The sequence below is a fragment of the Sphaerodactylus townsendi genome, linkage group LG09 (genome assembly GCF_021028975.2).
Source record: "Sphaerodactylus townsendi isolate TG3544 linkage group LG09, MPM_Stown_v2.3, whole genome shotgun sequence".
Taxonomy (NCBI): Eukaryota; Metazoa; Chordata; class Lepidosauria; order Squamata; family Sphaerodactylidae; genus Sphaerodactylus; species Sphaerodactylus townsendi.
The window spans coordinates 53,776,217-53,794,956 of record NC_059433.1 but is presented as its reverse complement, the minus strand read 5'-3'; the positions used below and the strand labels follow the sequence as shown (position 1 = coordinate 53,794,956).

The 18,740-nt window shown below is 40.2% G+C and overlaps 1 protein-coding gene across 1 annotated transcript in view; it reads left to right on the top strand.

Moving 5' to 3' along the window:
* ST18 (ST18 C2H2C-type zinc finger transcription factor) overlaps positions 1-18,740 on the top strand; it is a 228,394-nt gene that overhangs the window by 143,660 nt on the left and 65,994 nt on the right. Inside the window, 1 exon segment of the mRNA XM_048507715.1 lies at positions 15,893-16,071. Coding sequence (XP_048363672.1) covers positions 15,893-16,071 — 179 coding nt within the window.

Sequence of the window (18,740 nt, the reverse complement as noted above, 5' to 3'; positions counted from 1 at the left end):
CAGATCTCAGAACCTAAGCAGAGTCAGCCCTGGACAGTATGTGGATGGGATACCACCAAGGAATATCAGGGTCATAGAGTGGAGGCAGATAATGACAAACCACTTCTGAATGCCTTTTCTGGAAACACCAAGGGGTTGCCATAAATCAGCTGTGACTTGAAGGGTTAAAACTGTGTACAGAAGTGGTGTGCCATTGCATAATGATTCATCCAAATACTTACCAGGGCTGAGTCTTCCTAGCTTCCGAGATCTCATGAGATTGGGCTACCCCTGGCCAAAAAAACCCTATATACTAATGCATTTTCCTGGTAGAGTGGATGTGCCCAACATGTACACAAATATTCAAAAAATATGATGGTACTTGCTGAATTTGTGCCTGGGTGGAAAGGGGATGAGGCAAGGATGATTTTGGAGCAAGTAGGCCCAGCACTGGCTGTCAGCCTTTTTTCTTTCAAGCAGCTTCCTGTAACCTTCCCCAGAGGCCGGCTCATCATGGTCACACAGGGATATGCAGGGCTTTGTCTCTGGCATGCAGCTCAGATTTAAAGGCGCAGGCTGAAGTGCTCCTTGGCATTCATCAGTTCTCTCTTGGCAAAGGGGGATTGCGATTTGTACCCATTTCTAAAGCAGAGGACAAAGGCACAGTCTACCTGTGCCCTAGAATCTGCTGAATTAGAAGTTGCACAGGAATGGTAACAACTTCACTGGCAGCAGCAAGCTTGGGAAAAGCAGAGAGGATAACAGGAATGCAGCCCTGTCAGACATTTGTTTAGATCACCCAGAAATTTAATGCTTTCCTAAGACTTTTACATTAAGTTTCCTGTGTGAAATAAGTGTACCATGACCCCACATTTTTACATACTTGGGTTGGGTGTGGAGAAGTAAATGTTGCTTGCTAAACTGTCTGTCTTTGTAATTTTTTAATGTTTTTATTTTTGAATATTTTTAAATATTTAATACTTTGTAGAGATCATATCCAAGAGACTCCTTTTCTAACGGAGGAAATCCTCATGTGGACTTATTTATACATTGGCCATCAATAGTTCAGTACAATCATCAGGAAGCGTCAAAGTCAGCAACAACATCCTCTCTTGAGGAGAGCATGAGCTTCATTTTTTGTATGAGTGATAGAGATTCCTGTAGATCCCCAGCATAGGCACGCACATCAGAATTCTATGTGTCAAACCACAAAACAGGTTTTGAAACTTGCTGCATAATTTTTATTTGCCCTTGTGTTGTTACTGGGTCACTGAAAGCATTAGATAAAATAGTATATAGCACATTATGTAGATTAAAAGATGTCAACAATCCTTCACAGGAAAAAAAATCTTTTTCAATTCTTCATGTTCTGCTTCTAAAGTGCTCTAGCAAGGAAATTCCAAGGACATGCCAGAATCCCAGTGAAATTTAGTTTTCAGCTGAATGACCATGGGGGAAAAATGCATCCTTTATCAAATGCAAAGACTTGGGTTTATCAATTGCAGCCACCAAAAACTCATTCAAATCAAGAGCTAAGTGTACACATAACATAACATAACACACATATATGTAAAACAGTTCCTGGATGCCTTTTGTTTATTTACTTCATTTATATCTCACATTTCTCCTCAGTGGGGAAACAAAACACGTGACATTGTTTCTATCCTTTAAAAATAGTCGTTTCAGAGAAGCTTTTAACATTTTTAATGCCAAATTGCTCCCCACATCTCCTTTAGGCAGGGTTCAAAACTGGTATTTGGAAATGTGTTTTCTGAAATCAACAGGTGGAAATTATCTGGAAGGGTTAGAGAATCTGCAAGTGGAGAAAGGGTTAAGTACTTCTTTGTCCTTCCCGTTACAAATGCTTGCTTCCTGAACTTTTGAAACTCCTTTCCCATAATTAAAAAAAAAGGAGTCAGGGCCATTTTACTCACTCTTGTGAATCTCATGTAGTTTGACTAAGGCTGATTCTGCATGGGCCAAGTAAAATGGGTTGAGGCCCTTTTAAAAAGTATTTTGGGGAGAGGATCTCCCACAGAGCTCACCCCCAAAGTGCTGCTAACCCCTTTTAGTGGCCAGAACCTGGGTTTAATGAAAATCACTAATTTAATTACTTTTCGCCTTAAACATGGGTTGGAAACGCTTCCTGCTTATGAATTATGGCAAGCAGGAAGTGTTCACTCCACACCCCCTTCTTTCCACCATTATAGCAGATTCCCCAGGTGTCCGACACTAGACAGGATACTCTAATAGGCAGTTGCAATACTGTGTAGGTAGCTGCCGCTGGGGTGGATTATCAGGTACAGAGTTTCTCAGTTACATGGTTCCATGCTGCCTTCTGCCTCCAGAATCCCAGCGATCCCGGCTGGCCCACGCAGCTACCATGCAGACAGCAGCAGAAACAGCAGAAACAGGTTCCATGAACCCATTGCTGCCCATGTAGAAGTGGCCTAAGTTTCAAATTCTCACCTTATGTTTGAAAAGATGCACAGTGCATTCTGAGACAGAACTGACATTTTTTCTCATTGACTTCAATAGGCTTAGGAGTAGGTAGCTATTTTTTGGCTTGCATCATCAGTCTATAAATCAAGTTGCTGCTGTGTTGCAAAAGCTTGATTTATGACTTATGTCCTCTTCTTTATTTATATTCATTTTTTAAAAATCATTTTAAAGCAAAATAATATTTAAGTTAATAAGGCTTTCATTTTTTTCTGACTGAAGTACACCATGATTTATCTGTCAAAATATTTTGGCTCATTTCAGACATAACATGAAATCATGATTTCATTTACTCACTGTTAATGTGGCTGTTAAAATCTTTGTTGAGGTAAACAAGGATGAAGTGATGGTGTGAGTTTTACAACTTACAGGCAAACTCATGGTTTTATGTTATGTCTGAATTGAGTCAATCTGTTGTATGTGATGCTACTTCATGTTCATTAATCACATTTAGTTAAGACCTTTTCATCCTCAGTGAGCCTAAAGAGATAAGGAACTTCATAAGGAATAAATGGTGCCCCTGAAAGCTGTCAATAACCCATCCCCCCCCCCCCGAATTGATAGATGAAGTACCTGCCATTTCCTGTGGTCATGCTAAGGTTGTCCATCTATAACTTATATATAAAAAAAGAAATTTCTTACATGTAGATTAATCCACAGTTCTGTTCTATAAGTGCTTGTTTATCTGTGATGTTAACACTTAATGTTTCATGTAAGCATGTTTCATGGTTTTCATCTACATATTTATAACAAGTGAAAGAAGCTTAGATGAAGTCTATGATTATTACAAGGCTGATTCCCAAACTGAGGAGTAGCAGCTGTCTATCAACCCATTTATAATCAACCAAAGGCATCGGTCCAACATCATCAATCATGATGAAGGATGTCAGTAGTCTTGCAGTACTAGAATGGACACCTGGCAATACACTGCAGCTCTTAGGGTGCAAATCACACTCCTGAGGAGTATTTGATCTGTGACAAACAGAGCCCTGAAACCACAGCACAAGTGGCTTAAGTGTACATATTATTCTTCATTAATTTGTATTATACCTTGTCAGTATAATTGGACCAAATGAGTACATGACAGAGTCATTTTCTGCATTCATCAGAACCAATGATATAGATGCATTAGAACTTAATACTGCAGGTACAAGTGGCATGTTTTTGTCTGTGTGCGTTGAATCATTTCTGAATGTACAAAGTTAGCTGGAAAGAATTCTGGTAATGCAACTCCTCCCTCCCATGGATGAGCACAGATACGAAGTAGTATAGTAAAAAATAATGTGTTATCGCTTGAACCTGCTGAATGTATAGATTGGCTGGGTCAGAGACCATTGCAGCTGTTGCTTGCTAAAGTGCTCTCTGATGTTAAAGCAATGTAGCATTAACTGCATGGGTAGCCGATCATATTTCGGTCTCCCAATCAGCAAAACTGCACAGCCATTACCAATGCTGATAGAGCTCTATGTGGGACATTATAAAACAGTAACCGTATGCCAGAGTGTCTGACTGTTCTTATCTTTAGATATATATGAAGTTGCTTTTGTAAATACTTTAAACAGAAGTTATCAGCATGGAGCATTGAAATGTGTAATATTAATGAGACTCATCTACAGTGAACATAACTTGAAGCACTAATAAAGGGTTTATGCTGAAATTCTCTTATCATGTAAGTCAATCATTTGCACTACCATTAATTAAGTAAGCTATAAACATAAACCATTATAGCAATAAACTTTATAGGTCAGTAGTCTTTTTGGAACCTTCCTTGTTTCTTTCTCCAGCTTTTAGATCCCTCATTAATTAGCTATTCCTGAAAGCCATGGCTGCACCTCTGATAAATTCTAGTCATTCTAACAACCTCATCCTAGTAAATGGCCAATGTCAAGATTCCAGTTAACGGCACATATCACTATTTCAAGCTTGATAACCACTTGCTTACACAGATTATGCTCTGCCATCACAGTGAGCAGTGATGACTATGGGCCTTTCCCCACTTTTCCCTCGGCCGCCGTCACTGCGCACAATTCCCAGCGTGCGGCATTCCTGGCGCGCGCCGGGGCGTCCCCACGACCCCGCACTCTGTGCAGGGTCATCAAAAGGCGCCCTTTGCAAGAGCGCCAGGGATGCCTCACGCTGAGGGGGTGCGATAGCAGCAGCGTTAGGGCGGCTGTGCTGTCGCTGCCCCTCTCGTGGGGAGGGCCAGGGGACCCCGCACTACTCTCCTCAAGTAGCGCAGGGCTTAAGGTAAGTGGGGAAAGGCCCTAAGTAAGGGGTAGTGGTATGCACAGAACCCTGAACATATTACATATGTGCTACACCTAGAAAATGTGGAAGAAAATGCTAGAACTTTCTGTATGGGGTGTTCTGTGTGTGCCATCCCACTTCATAAGCTCATTTTAATTTTCTGTAGCATGATTCATGAATGTAAGCTGGGTTTGCCAGCCAACGAGGAATAAAATGACCAGAATCTTGTCCCCAGATACTCCCTATGTCCCATAGCCCCATCCTGTTTCGAACAGAAACTACCAAGCCACCTTCTGGCTTCATCATTGGAACAGGTATGGACAGAATTTAGCTTCTGGGGACAGTTCAGGCTTGATTTGATCTAGAATCCATTTACTGGTCATCCACAGTACCTGTAAAACTCTCACCCAACACCACATTTCAAAGGAATCCACTTTCTTCCTAACACCTTTCTTTGTTTCACCTTTCTTCATTTTTTAGGTAAGTGATTAATTTCTTCCTGGAAACTTTCATAAAAGCTTCAGTTTCTTCCTCATCAGCAACACACACATTAACAATAGTTTATAAATTAAAGTTTCTTTCTTTTAAAAGTTTCAACACATTTTTTATTTATGATTTAATAATGTCCTCCATTTCTTTGGGAAATGCTAGGAAAGGCTTCTGATTTAAATTCCAAGATAGCTGTTCCCAAGCATTGCTTACCTCGGTTTTTAACAACTTGATCATCTGATCTGTGCAGAAGAACTATGAGGTGGATCGTATTCCTAAACTACCACTCTGCTGAGCAAAATTTATGTATTTATTCATTAAAATATATACCCCAACTTTCCCTTTGGTTCAAGTATTAAGCCTTCCATTAGTAGAAGAGCCATTTAAGTTGGAAGAAGACTCCATAAACTGGAGGTGGGCTATTTGGAGCATAGTTGAATCTACCTCAATAATTAGAACTCAGAATTAGTAGACTGATAAGATCATGACTGAAGGATACAAGCTGAGTTTCACACCAAAATAGACAATCCCCAGATTTTGGTAGAAGAAGAGAAGAAGAAGAGTTTGGGTTTATATCCCCCCTTTCTCTCCTATAGGAGACTCAAAGGGACTTATAATCTCCTTGCCCTTCCCCCCTCACAACAAACACCCTGTGAGGTAGGTGGTGCTGAGAGAGCTCCAGAAAGCTGTGACTAGCCCAAGGTCACCCAGCTGGTGTGTGTGGGAGTGCATAGGCTAATCTGAATTCCCCAGATAAGCCTCCACAACTCAAGCGGCAGAGCTGGGAATCAAACCCGGTTCCTCCAGATCAGAATGCACCTGCTCTTAGCCTCTTCGCTCCCTAGATCACATGTTACAGCAACCCACAGCAAAGGTAGGGTTGTTTATTTAATAAATAAATAAAATAAAAACTTTAAAATGTTTTTGAATAAATAGAACTTTAAAAAATTAGATGGGCAGAAAAACTTGGCAAGCACCTTGAGACATTTTTTGATGAAGGGAGATGGCCTATGAGCCCCATCCTGGAGGCAGAATCTGCTATGGGAGCAGCACGCCAGTCATGCCAGTGGATTTGCTCTCCCTGGCGCACTTACCCTGATGGAAAGAGAATTTCACCAATGCACAGTTGTCAATACCCTCCTCTGATGCTAGGATGTGGTGCCAACCATGGTGCCAGCGTTCCTGCACCCATGCCGCCTCTGTTGGCACAGTGGGGGCAGTGCAGGGGTATGCCTGGGGGAGGGACCAACTTCAGCTGGCTCTCTCTTGGCTGTTCGCTACTGTTCACTGGTGTCGGTTCAGAGTACTTAAGCTTAAATCTAAACAGTACTTAAGCTAAAGAGTACTTAAGCTTAAATCTAAACAGCCCCATAGAGTCTGCTCAGCAGCGGGGAGGCTTTTGCACTTTTACAGCCTCCCCACCACACTTGGAAGTGGTGAGGCAGCATGGTTGCAGCACCCCAGCTGGGCACCCGGGTTGTGAATAGGATTGTAAGTCTTCAACTGGTTAACTGTATGGCCAAATTGACATGCGGAGGGTGCTTCTTTGGAGCTGGACAGTATTCAACTGAATCCTAGCCACTGTATAGCCGTGTGCTGGTGAGGCTGAGCAACTCTCAACACAAATTCTGAGCGGGAAACAAAGAAATAAACTCCCCAAAATGTTGTTGTAGCCACTTAACTTTGCCAAAAAAGGCAGTAGTAATAGTAAAACACAGCAATCATTCTTCTCTATTACAGATTTCTTGCATGTTCACATACATAGAATTCTTTAAAAATAGAATTTGTTGTGGTAAAAAATAAACAGGAATAGATCAATCCTAATTACAGTATGTGTATCTTGAATGGCCTTGATTGCTTGTCCAGTGATATTTGTCACTTCCCTCTCATGTTTCATAATGAACTCAAGGTACACATAGATTTCATTATAGCTGCATGCCTTCTCCTGGGTTATTACCAACTTCCTATCATTCTGGCCTTTTTACATGCTTCTTTTTATTTCCTCAGTCATTTCACAGTCCAATCATTCCTTTTGGTCAGGTGGCCTATAACACTGGTTTACTTTCTGAAACATCTCCAGCCTCAAAGCATGACTCAATAGCATTATCATTCCTCCCCATCCTCCTCTTAGGAGAACTGATAAATTCACTTTCCTCAGCAAGGCTGTATCACCACCCCTTCTGCCCATATTATTTTTAAATTGAAATTGTCCTTTGATATTGAAATTTGAGCCTGATTTCAGTTACATCATAATGTGCCTTCTTCTCCTCAATTACTACATATAGCTGCCCTCCCAGCACTATTCCACTTTCTTCTTCGGCTATTTTGCCCTAATATTAGTGTTCGCAAATCTTTATCCCCCTTTTATCTTCATTGCTATCCAAACCTTTGTGTGCATGCCTTTCATCTCTGTTCGGTCAGTTTGCTTGCCCTGATGTCATTATGCATAGATTAAACTAAACTCCTTCTCAGAACTATAATTGCTCACCCTTGGTATGGAATAAGCATTGATGTTGTTGGGCAGTAGGTTTTCTCTTCATTCTTTTTTAACCCTCCTCCAAATCGTATCATTTCATATCATCCTATTGTGTGGTCTCAATTCTGTGATTGACCACAAGTAGACCTATCCCATTGGAGAGCACCACCTGAATCAAAAGTGTTGCCCAGGAATCTATTATTATATATGTACCATATTTACTCAAAATAAAAAAGATGCTGAATTTGGGAAACCACTTTAAAAATGAAAAAAAAAACCCTACTGTTAATAGTTGTAAATTGTATGCAAATATAAGACAACTTTTCTTTTTCATGATGGCATGCCGGTAAAGACGGGGGGCGGGGGGGGGGGGCTCTCATTTTCCTTTTGGGTAAATACAATATTTGCTATATTGGAAGTAACAATACATTTTAAAACAGCTATTGGTAACATCAGTATTATAGATGCAAACTTGTTGTTTTCAGAGCTCTGTATTTGGAAATAGCCAACTGAATTTATGCTCTTCTTTGAAAAAAACCAATGCAAGACTAACAACAGATTCCCCTGAAGGAGGATCTTGTACAAAACACATAGGGAATTTTATTTGAGTAATACAATACATCTTTACCTATTTTGCATCATTAATCTTGGCCTTATTTTGTATCTCTTGTGTACATGTAAGCATATCCAATGTAATAGACCTTAGGGCAGATATACTTTAACAACTTGTTTGTGGCAACAAATGAATATTAAAATCATACTATAGCAATAAACAATTCATATGTGTCCATTTTCTATGGAGGTCCATTTTGTCGACATCTGTCCTTTGCTAGCAACACAGATCCTTCCAGGCAAGAGTTGGGGAAGCTTAGAATTGAATTTGCATACTGAGCTTCCATCCAGGAACCGGCAGGAGCTCTGAGTGGTTGACCATATTTTTATATAGAGAGCCCTTTTAAATAAAGCCCCTGGTTTAATCCTTGGCATCTTCAGCTAAAGGATTTCCTGTGACATTGCTAAGACTTCTGGTAGAAATCATAGACAGTTTTGAACTGCCAGGGCTACACAGAACTTTATGAGGCTTTAAAGGGGTTGCAGCCTCATATCTCTATTCTAAATAATCAGGTTGGTGCATTTGCCTCAGATCAATGTCACAGTGTTCCCACAATGGTGCCACAAAGTCATGCTGTGTGATGCTGCACTGGGAAAGGAAGTGGGCCATTCCATCGCAAGTGCTAATTTGTTGGCACAGCAAATTTTAGCATCTTCAAGCCTTATCTTTTGTCTCTGTGGGTGTCATTTCTGTATCCAGAACAACAACAACAACAACAACATTCTTAACTAGCCTAACAGTGTATTTTAACTACTTTTTCCCTCAAAGGTCTGCTTATAACTAATACTGAAAGAATGAGTTATATTGTCCCCTGATTCATAAAAATCTTCTCCCTTTTTATGAGTCTCAGATTACCCAGTAACCTTGACAGTTGAACCAGTGTTCCATGACAACAAGCAGACCACTGATAAATAGCAACAAAACTATTAGCAGTTGAATTTATGAGATGGGTAATAGAGGAGCTAAATTATAGGCTTACTGTTTGACAAACTACAGCTTGACATATCTTTGCAAATGTGTGTGCATGCTTCTCAGAAGCGGAAAAAACTTTCAAACATCCTGATCCCTTATATATTTATTTTATTGATATCTGACTTTTTACCAAGTCCTCAAAACAGTAGGAATGTGTAGTTTGATCAAAATCCGAACCAACCCAAACCCAAACCAAACATAACCCATTCTTTAATGTCTTTATAATGACTCATCAAAACTGATAAGCATAAGAAACATATACAATCTTTTCACTGTAACAATAGTTTGTGTTCTCAATAGATGCAAAAACCTCTCCTATTCCATGTACAAACAGGAATTGCTGTAAAAATAAGTTATCAGCCCATTCTGGCAATCCTGAACTGCCAGTGTAGCAGAGGTGTGCTAATTTAAAGTGAGCCAAGGAAGAGGCACTTGTGTAAGTGTGGTCCACATCAGCCCGTGATGAATGAGCCTGCATGAAGCCTGAATGGCTAGCCCACCCCTCTCATCTGTGGGTCAGGATTTTTCCTTCCAAGAGAAGAGTTAAAACCACCACTTTCCACATGTGGTGAATTGATCTGTGGAATAGTGGTAAGTAGAAAGTAGGAACTGCATGGCACAGAATGCAGTATTACAATCAAAGCTCTGCTCATGACTAGAGTTCAGTCCTGACAGAAATCAGTTTCTTGTTGCCAGCTCAACGTTGATTCATCCTTCCATTATTCCAAGGTCAGTAAAATGAGTACCCAGCTTTCTGAGGGCAAAGTTTAGACAACTGGTGAAGGCAATAGCAAATCACCCTGTTAAAAATAATCTGCCTAGCAAATATTATGATGTCATATAACCCGATGGGTCACTGACTTGGTGCCTGCAGAGAGGACTACCTTTACTGTTACCTAGAAAGTTGTTACAGTGGGCAGTATGATGCCTTCCTCTGTCCTGCCCTAGAAAAGGGCTCTCAGGGAACTTTCCCGCCAAAAAAACTTTAACGTTCACTGTGAGTTTCACTGAGTAGTTTCCCACTGTTGTTAATAGTGAGGTAGCATAGTTTGATTTCCCCACCTTTGTTTAAAATGAAAATGGATAATAATAACTAAAAGAATAATAAACTGCTCTATAATGACAGAGGAATATGTTCTGTATATTAAAGACCAATATCCTGTTTCTGTTGCTGTCTGACCCTGAAATTAAAGCACAAGGGGCATTGTACTTTTGAAAAAAAGATAAACAGACAAAAGTTTTATTTACAGGAACTAAACAAGAGATTGGCAAGGGAAATATACATGCACATATATGCATATATAAGAACTAAACAAGAGATTGGCAAGGGATAAATATAGATATAAATTTAGATACAATCACATACACACTAGCAGCAAAGCCCATTGCAGGGGAGATGCAATGGGCCCTAGTAAAGGGTAACAGGAAGCATCTCCCCCTGCAATGGTATTTAATGGGGCTGTAGCCACTCCTTGCTCTTGTTGTGACACTTGCCACTTTCCTGGTTCTGGGTCTGTGGCTTGGGGGTTGAAGAGGTTGCAGAGATGTGATTTGGGGTAGGAGGGAAGGTGAGGATAGAGGGAGGGTGGAGAGGATTGGCTTGGGATGGAGGAAGGGTGGTAAGGTTAGGCTTGGGGTAGTGGATTGGGGTAGGGGGAACTGTGACTCTGGGTGGGGGGGAGGTCAGAAAAGTGAGGCTTCTGGTGGGGAGGGTGGCAAGGTAAGACTTGATGTGGGGAAGGTTTGGTAGATGAGTATTAGAGTGGGAAGGGTTGGAAGGTTAGTATTGGTGGAGAGAGTGGCAAGCCGAGGCTTGGGGTGGGGATTTAAAGGTAACGCTAGGGGTAGGGAGGGGTTGGAAGGTTAGTATTGGGGTGGGGAAGGGTGGCAAAGGGTGGCTAGGGGTGGTGAGAGGGGGGAATGTGGCTGTGTTTGGGAGGGCAGGAGGAGGCTGCTGGGTGGGGAGCAGCTGCTCCACAGCCTGGCTTGTCTCTTTGGATGGGGTTTCTGAGGGCCTGCAGGGGGTGGGGTGGGGGTGGGAGGAGGCTGCTGGGCACTTTGTCTCTTTGGGGGGTTTCTGAGGGCCTGCAGAACAGCAGGCTGGGGGTTTCAAATGTCGGGATGACAAACTCCCTCCAATTGGAGAGCAGGACTCCCTCACTGACTGAGGGTTCGTTGTTCAACATTCGAATCCTTAGCGTTTATACATATGTTATCTTAATCAGGCAAGTTCAACAGATATTTTCAAATTAAGTACAGGCTATGGTAAATACAGTTTCTTTGCTGGAGTTTAGCCTATCTCAAAAGATACATTCACAGGCTTCCTGGTATGGATGGTTGATTAGTTAAATGAATGAATGAATGAATGAATGAATGAATGAATGAATGAATGAATGAATGAATGAATGAATGAATGAATTCTTGTGCTTTTCTTAGAAGACTTTCACTAGATTTTCCAGACTGCTTTCCTTCCACACTCTCATGAGAATCCTGTCTTGACCTGAGGTTGAATATATTGAAATGGATTTGGTTCCAAATTCTGTCTCTGACAGAAACTTCAAATCCACTCCTGTTCTCTTTCCTTTCGATCCCTACTCTCATAAGTAATCTTAACTTAGTCCCTCAGAGTGCCCTTTGGGCTCTCAACATTCTGCTTGCCTGAATGTGCCTATGTGTCTGTATTCGTCACAGGCAGCTATTTGGTATGCATAGTACTGGATAACAGATATGGGGATTATGGGCATTTTTAGAAAATGTTCCATACTGACTACTTATTACTATATATACTATATTTTGCCCTATGTTAAGAATAATAAGTTTTAATAGTGAACTATAAATGTTTTATTTATGTATTTTAAGCATTTATGAGCTGCCTCTTCAGAGACCTCTTTAAAAGCAGCTCACAATGTTTTTAGTTTTTAGTTTCTTAAGGCAGATGTTCATGCCACCCAGCTCCACAAGGTATTTAATATGGGGCCAGATTGACTACACTGGTTGATGACTTTGAAGGAAATAGAAGAAATATGGGTTAGTCATGTTGCCTCATTACTGCAGAATTAAATTCTAATGTATCTTGTTACCAGTATTCTTATCCAATGAAGGTACTAAAGGACATATAAAGATTTTCAGCCACTTAGCAATTTTAGTTTATTTTGGGAGTCGATTGACATATCAGGGAATATCAGGATTCTTGAAAAAATTTGGATCTGTTAGACCTGAATCTGCGTTTTACTGCCCCCCTTTTCCCTTCCCATCTCCCCCACATATCTTGACTGTCAGTTCCAATGGGGGCAGAGCCGCCTCCAAGCCCCACATGGAGCCTGGAGGTATTGGATGGCCTGAGCAGAGCAACACACCAGGATCAGGTGATCTTAGATTGCAGCTGTGTTACATGCCACCTCTGAGCCCGTACAGAGCCCAGAGGCAGCAAGCGGCTGGTTTCAGCTGGGCTAAGTTGGCTTGCAGCTCTGTCACTAATTGCATCTGAGTCCTGGGTGGAGTCTGGACGCTGCTATCAGGTAAATAAGGGAGATGGGGAGATGATTCCCCCCTTCAATGGCAGCAGGCCAAAGCAGCCTGATATGCTGAAAAAATTCACCACAGTTTGGGGGTCTGCTTTTTGACTCCATTTAAATTGCCACCATCTTGTCTAAGGTGAAAAAAACTGAAAAATGCCAATAGTTTTTTTTTTTTTGAGGGGGGGATGTTGGCTTGGCTCTTGCGGAATCCACACCCTAGTACTGTCTTATACAAATTGTGTGTTTCTGGCAAAGTATTGCCACATCCATACTCTCATGGACCCTAGATACCACTAAAATGGAGAACTATAATGTTCTCGTTCTCTCTCTCTCTCTCTCTCTCTCTCTCTCATTTTTACCCCACATATCTTTTTTTAGGAACTTAGGAAAGTATATGCGACCCTTCCATTAGTATTTTATCTCCACTGTAACCCTGCAAAAGAAAGCAGCAGTTCCAAGTTTCCCAATGGGTTTCATAGCTGAATGAGTTTGTGATCCCCAGTCTCCACAGTCTTAGACCAGCAGCGTAACCTATGTTGGCTCAAATACTGAAACCGCACATCCCAGTTTCCCTTGTATTTTAGTATCATACAGCTATTGTGGGCTGTCTTCCATTCTTATTCCACTCCTTATAGAATATAAGGGGGACTACCTGAATTTTCACCCTTATATATCTATCCTGGACTTGGACAATTACAAGACTACATAAATAAGAATGTGTCAGCCCCGATACAGAAGTTACAGTATGCGTACAGAAGAGCCAATATCTCTTGGAATCTCACAAAAGTAAAGACTGCCCTTTTGAATGTGTGAGCCAACATTAAAGTACATAGGCAGTCACTTGTATGTGTACACTGGATAGAGTTTTGGATAGTGTACATTGCATACCCTTAAAATGTGTACATGGGCATCATTTACTAAAGAGGTGATTACCAGATGATGGTATTCAGTTTGCTGCAAGCAGGTTCTGTACAAATTACACTGAATGTATATAGAACTATTGAAAAGTATGCACTGCTGTGCTGTCTGGTTCTGAGCAGTATTGTAACAGATCAAAAGAGATTTCTATTTAAGACACATATTGGTTATACTGTGACTTTTAAAGCAGTGCAAATCTTCACATTTGTTTCTGTGTCCTTCATATTTGTAATGGTGGGTTGCCAAGAAGATGCATTGCCAAAATGCATTTTAAAAAAGCAAAAAAGCTTAAGTTAGTCATATGCTACCATCCAAAACAATCAGGACTGGAGCCAATTTAGTGCACATAAGTTACCTTGGAAGGATTAATTTATGCTATTGAGCCTCATAATATGTGTAACCAACAGGGAGCTGACTGGAGAGGGATTTTAGCAAATCTTTTAGCTAGATCAATGAGCCAAATGCAAAATCTAGCAACCAGGGGCATCATGTAGATTTGTGGTGCTCCCTGGGGGAGCTGGGGTCCAGCAACCAATGAATGGATTACACTGATCCATAATTGCAATTTTTCATCTGTGACAGATATAATATAAATGCTGTTATTCATATGGCATAACTGGAAGAGAACTACAGGCAATGAATACTGTTTATAAAAATGTGAAAGCATAAAAGTTTACAGCAGGTTATGTGACCTCTTAGGAATATACTGATCATCAGACATTCCCACCTGAATGATTCTGCCCATACTGGCCCCACAGTGATTCCTTTTTGTTATTCAGTCTGGCAGCTAACCCAAACCAGCTCAGTTCAGTGGGCCAATGGGGAGTGGATACATTGAATGATCCTATTAAACCTCAGCCCTCTAGCAGATTTTTCCATTTTTGATACAATCAATTGGTTAGCATACCAATATTCCTCTGGTTGTGTTCTCCCTTTCAAAACACTCTAGAAAGGAGACTGCTGGTCTTCTAAAGAATGCTGGCCCACCATATCATGTCTCATGGAATCCCTCATGAAGGTTTCATGAAAATATGTTATGACACAAAATATTACTAGGGCATTGATTAGAACAGTACCTCATCCATGTTCAAATAGTCAGCTCTCTTAAAGTCTGAAGACCTAGCTGTAGCTTATATGATTTAGAAGTGTCCCACTATCATTTAGTTAGGTGTTTTGTGTTTTACTGTGAGATTATGCCTAATTATACCTATAGTATTAGGGTTAAGATATTTTTTTCCAGATTGAATGGCTATACTTGAGTACAGAGCAGATACCAGAACTGAAATGGACTTAAATCCAACTATATTTGCAAAGGCAAGAATTTAGTCTACATGGATATATGTGTATGTAGATGTATAGAGTTCAGTATTACTTTATACTTTGTATGTTTTTTGTATTTTCAAATTCTTAAAATTTTAATTTTGTTCATACACTTATGGAGTAGGTCAAAATTCTAATCATTTTATGGATGCCAATGGCAATCTTTGCATTTATAACTGAGGTATACATTTATACCAGGTCTCTCAGGTCCAGTTATACTCTGCTCATTGGACTACAGTGTAATGAATATGCAGCTATTTAATTCTACTAACTATTCAGTGAGCAAACAATATCTGCCAGCATTAGGTTCCTATTTCATAGATCAACAAGACAAAAAAGTAAAAAAGATGTAGAAATGTAGCTTTGAACTGAAAGTTCAGTTTCATCCATCTAAGCTATGTATAAAGCCTCGTCCATTTACGCATGAAGATGGAAAATAGAAACAAAGTGCTCAAACTGATATTCTCTAACCATACCCATCTGAGAATAACAGACAAACTTGACTTATGTAACTGCTAGTATAATTTTCACATTAGCTATTTTTGAGGATTACCAAACCACTGTAAATCTTTTCTTATCCCTTCCTGGGTGGATATAGTTTAGTACAGAACAGAGTTTAGATTAACATATGTTTACTCAGGATTAAGGATGATTTGAAGCTTCTTTTTTAAAAGCAGACTTTTTATAACAATGGAAACATGGATGGAGGCTGTGTCTTGCTCTTTAGCTTTATACTCACACAGAAAAGACCCAACTGTCTGATCATATTAGCTCAGTTGTCTCATTTTGAAAGTAAGAAAGTCTGTGTAACATATTTACTTTTCATGTTATTACATTACTAATATTTTTGCATAAATGCAGTGCCTTCAAAAGTTCCATGGCTAAGAAGAGAAAAGCTGAAGAGCAAATTTTGGGCGTTGCTGTCAACAAACGAAAGTCTCTGTTAATGAAGCCCCGTCACTACAGTCCCAGTGTGGAAGGCAAGGGGGAAAATGAAGACAATATAGAACTGCAAGATGATAACAGCCTCATCAAAGCAGGTATATCAAGTACAATTGGCTTCCTGCTCATCTTTATGGGAGCTGTCCAATAGAAGCTACAGTAATTTGGCCTTGAGTGAAAGTACCCCACGTTGAAATTAAGAAATAAACATGACTGTATCATGCAGATCTCTCTGGGTTATTGAGAAGGACTTAGTTTAACCATTAAACCAAGTCAAATATTTCTAATAAATGAAAAAAATATAATAATGAAATCTTATGAACCATATGCACCCTGGTGAAGAGGCTGCAAAGAGAACATATAGAACCCACAGTTTACCCGTAGTGCATGATGTAATCCAATTTAATTCCAAGAGGGATATTTTCAATTGAAAACTAAGAGTTCACTTTTTGATACCTGTGACACCCAACGCTTACAAAAATTACAGTAAATAATTTTCCAACTTGTTCTTTCTTTTCTCCTTTCATAAGAAATAATGTACAGAACAGCAATCAAATATAGAAAACAGTAATTAACATATAACGGTTCAGGCCTGTTGTGCTCAAATAGACTAGCAGACTCTGGCTTTTGTGTAGCTGGGTCCCTCAGAGATGGATAGACTTGCAGCTTTGCTTTGCCTTTGCTGAGCCATCTGTTCTTCTCTTCAAAGGTTACAATAGCCCTGGAATATCAATGTATAGTTCATGACAAATTTGGAGTCCTTCTGAAGTGAACAACCTAACAACTTCAGGCTCTCCCACAAATCTGGGAGAATTCATATAACATCCATTGCAACATTCATAACAGAAAACCAAAATACAAACCATAGGCATAGCTGCAACGGGGACATGTAGGGACATTTTCCCCATTGGGTCATGTGGGGGTTGGAAAATTACCCCCCACACTTCTGGGAAGGAGGAGGACGTGGCTGGACCTGGGTGCGATGTGCAAGCACTGCCCAGGACGAGGTCTGCGCTCGTTGGCCGGCCTCATGGGCTGTGAGCGTGCTCTCTGTCTCTCTGGAGAGCACACCCACAGCCCACCAGGCTGGCTGATGTCGTGCCAAGACCCAGCCACACCCCTCCTCCTTCCCCCTCACCCCACCAGCCGCCAGCTAAGTTGAGCTGGAGGGGGCAGGGGCGTGGTACAGGGGGCCCATAGTTGGGGGGTGAAAAATTTGGAGTTTCCCCGGGCTCCATTTTCCATAGCTATGCCACTGATACAAACTATTAGCCAATCAATATAATCACAATCCCCCTTTCACCAGTCAAATACAAATATTCTCACATCTAGAATATCAATATATAGTTCTTTAAAAAGTTGGAGTCCTTCTGAGGTGAACTACCTACAGCTTCAGTCTTTCCAACAAATCTGGGAGAATTGCATCTTTTCTTCCTTATATGGGAATATCCCAACTCTTTAGCTCCCCTAGTGGACTCTGGGTTACACATGACATAGCTGTTACCATTCTGGAACTTATGTACTTGCACCACTTGAATAACACTGCAAACTTTTGCTCATAAGAAAGCAATCCATGATAGTGCAACTTCTAAAACTAAAGTTGTACTGGAGCTTTCAACCCAAGCAACAAATGAAGAATTCACTGTAAATAGTTCAAAAGGCCATTTTCTTTTTTGGTATGGGTCCAGTTTCCTGAAGGAAAAGCATGAGAATTAATAAATATTTTCTTTTAATGTATAACAAACAGTTGAACCAGACAATTATGTAAACTGGAAATGACCCAAAATGCTAACAGTTTGGCAGCCGTAAAGTGAAATGCATTGTGGTGGCACATGTGCATTTGTGTCCTCCTCCTCCCTTCCACAATAATCTGCACTTAATAGGAATATTTTAAACTATGTAACTAAGCAACAGAGGTAATTGTTGCTTTCTAGAGCTTTTGTTAGGCACTCCACCATAGCCCAAATATGCATAATTAGGTATAATGTCTATAAATCATTATTGTACACATGTGGGTAGTTAAGTGGATTGAGAGAATAGTTCAATGAATTGGACATATTCGCTGAAAATGCTTTTTATTTGTTTTCGGTAGTTGATAATACTTTGAAATTATCATAACCCTTTTCACTTTCTCTTAATAGCTCACTGTGGTTGAGAGAAAACTTCATTTGCATTTTTAGATAATATTTAATTTATTATTTAAACCTGGAGTTGGTCTGACAGATTTTTGCAAAGGATTAGACCATCTTCTTTATTTTAAGCTTGTTTATCTCATTTTTCCCCTCTAGGAAGTAAAACGTGGAACGTTCCAGTTTATGTTGAATATATCCCAACAAAAGAATGCACCCTATAATCAGCATTATTGAAGGGGCCAGTGTTGTGGCTAAATTCTTCCCTTCATCCAAAAATGCTTTTAGTTACTATGGTAATATTTACTTGATCCTGGCAGACCAGTGTTGATTTTAGGGAGATAATTACCAGAAAGGAAGATGATGGAGATGTATGTTTGAGTGTCCTTGTCAGAAAAGAAAATGTTTAGAAAAAAATTAAAAGAGACACAAAAGGGTTTATTGTCTTTCAGCATTTGACGCCCTTTCCTGTAGCCTTTACTACCTACTGTTTCCCGCTGTGATTTCAAAGAAAATATTGTTTCTTAAACACAGGATACACATGTTTTTCTCAGTTCTTTAGAAAATCTATTCATTACCCCCAAAATCTGTTTTTCTTCTTGTAATCTAATGTACTTTTTAGTGTTGTAACTGCTGTG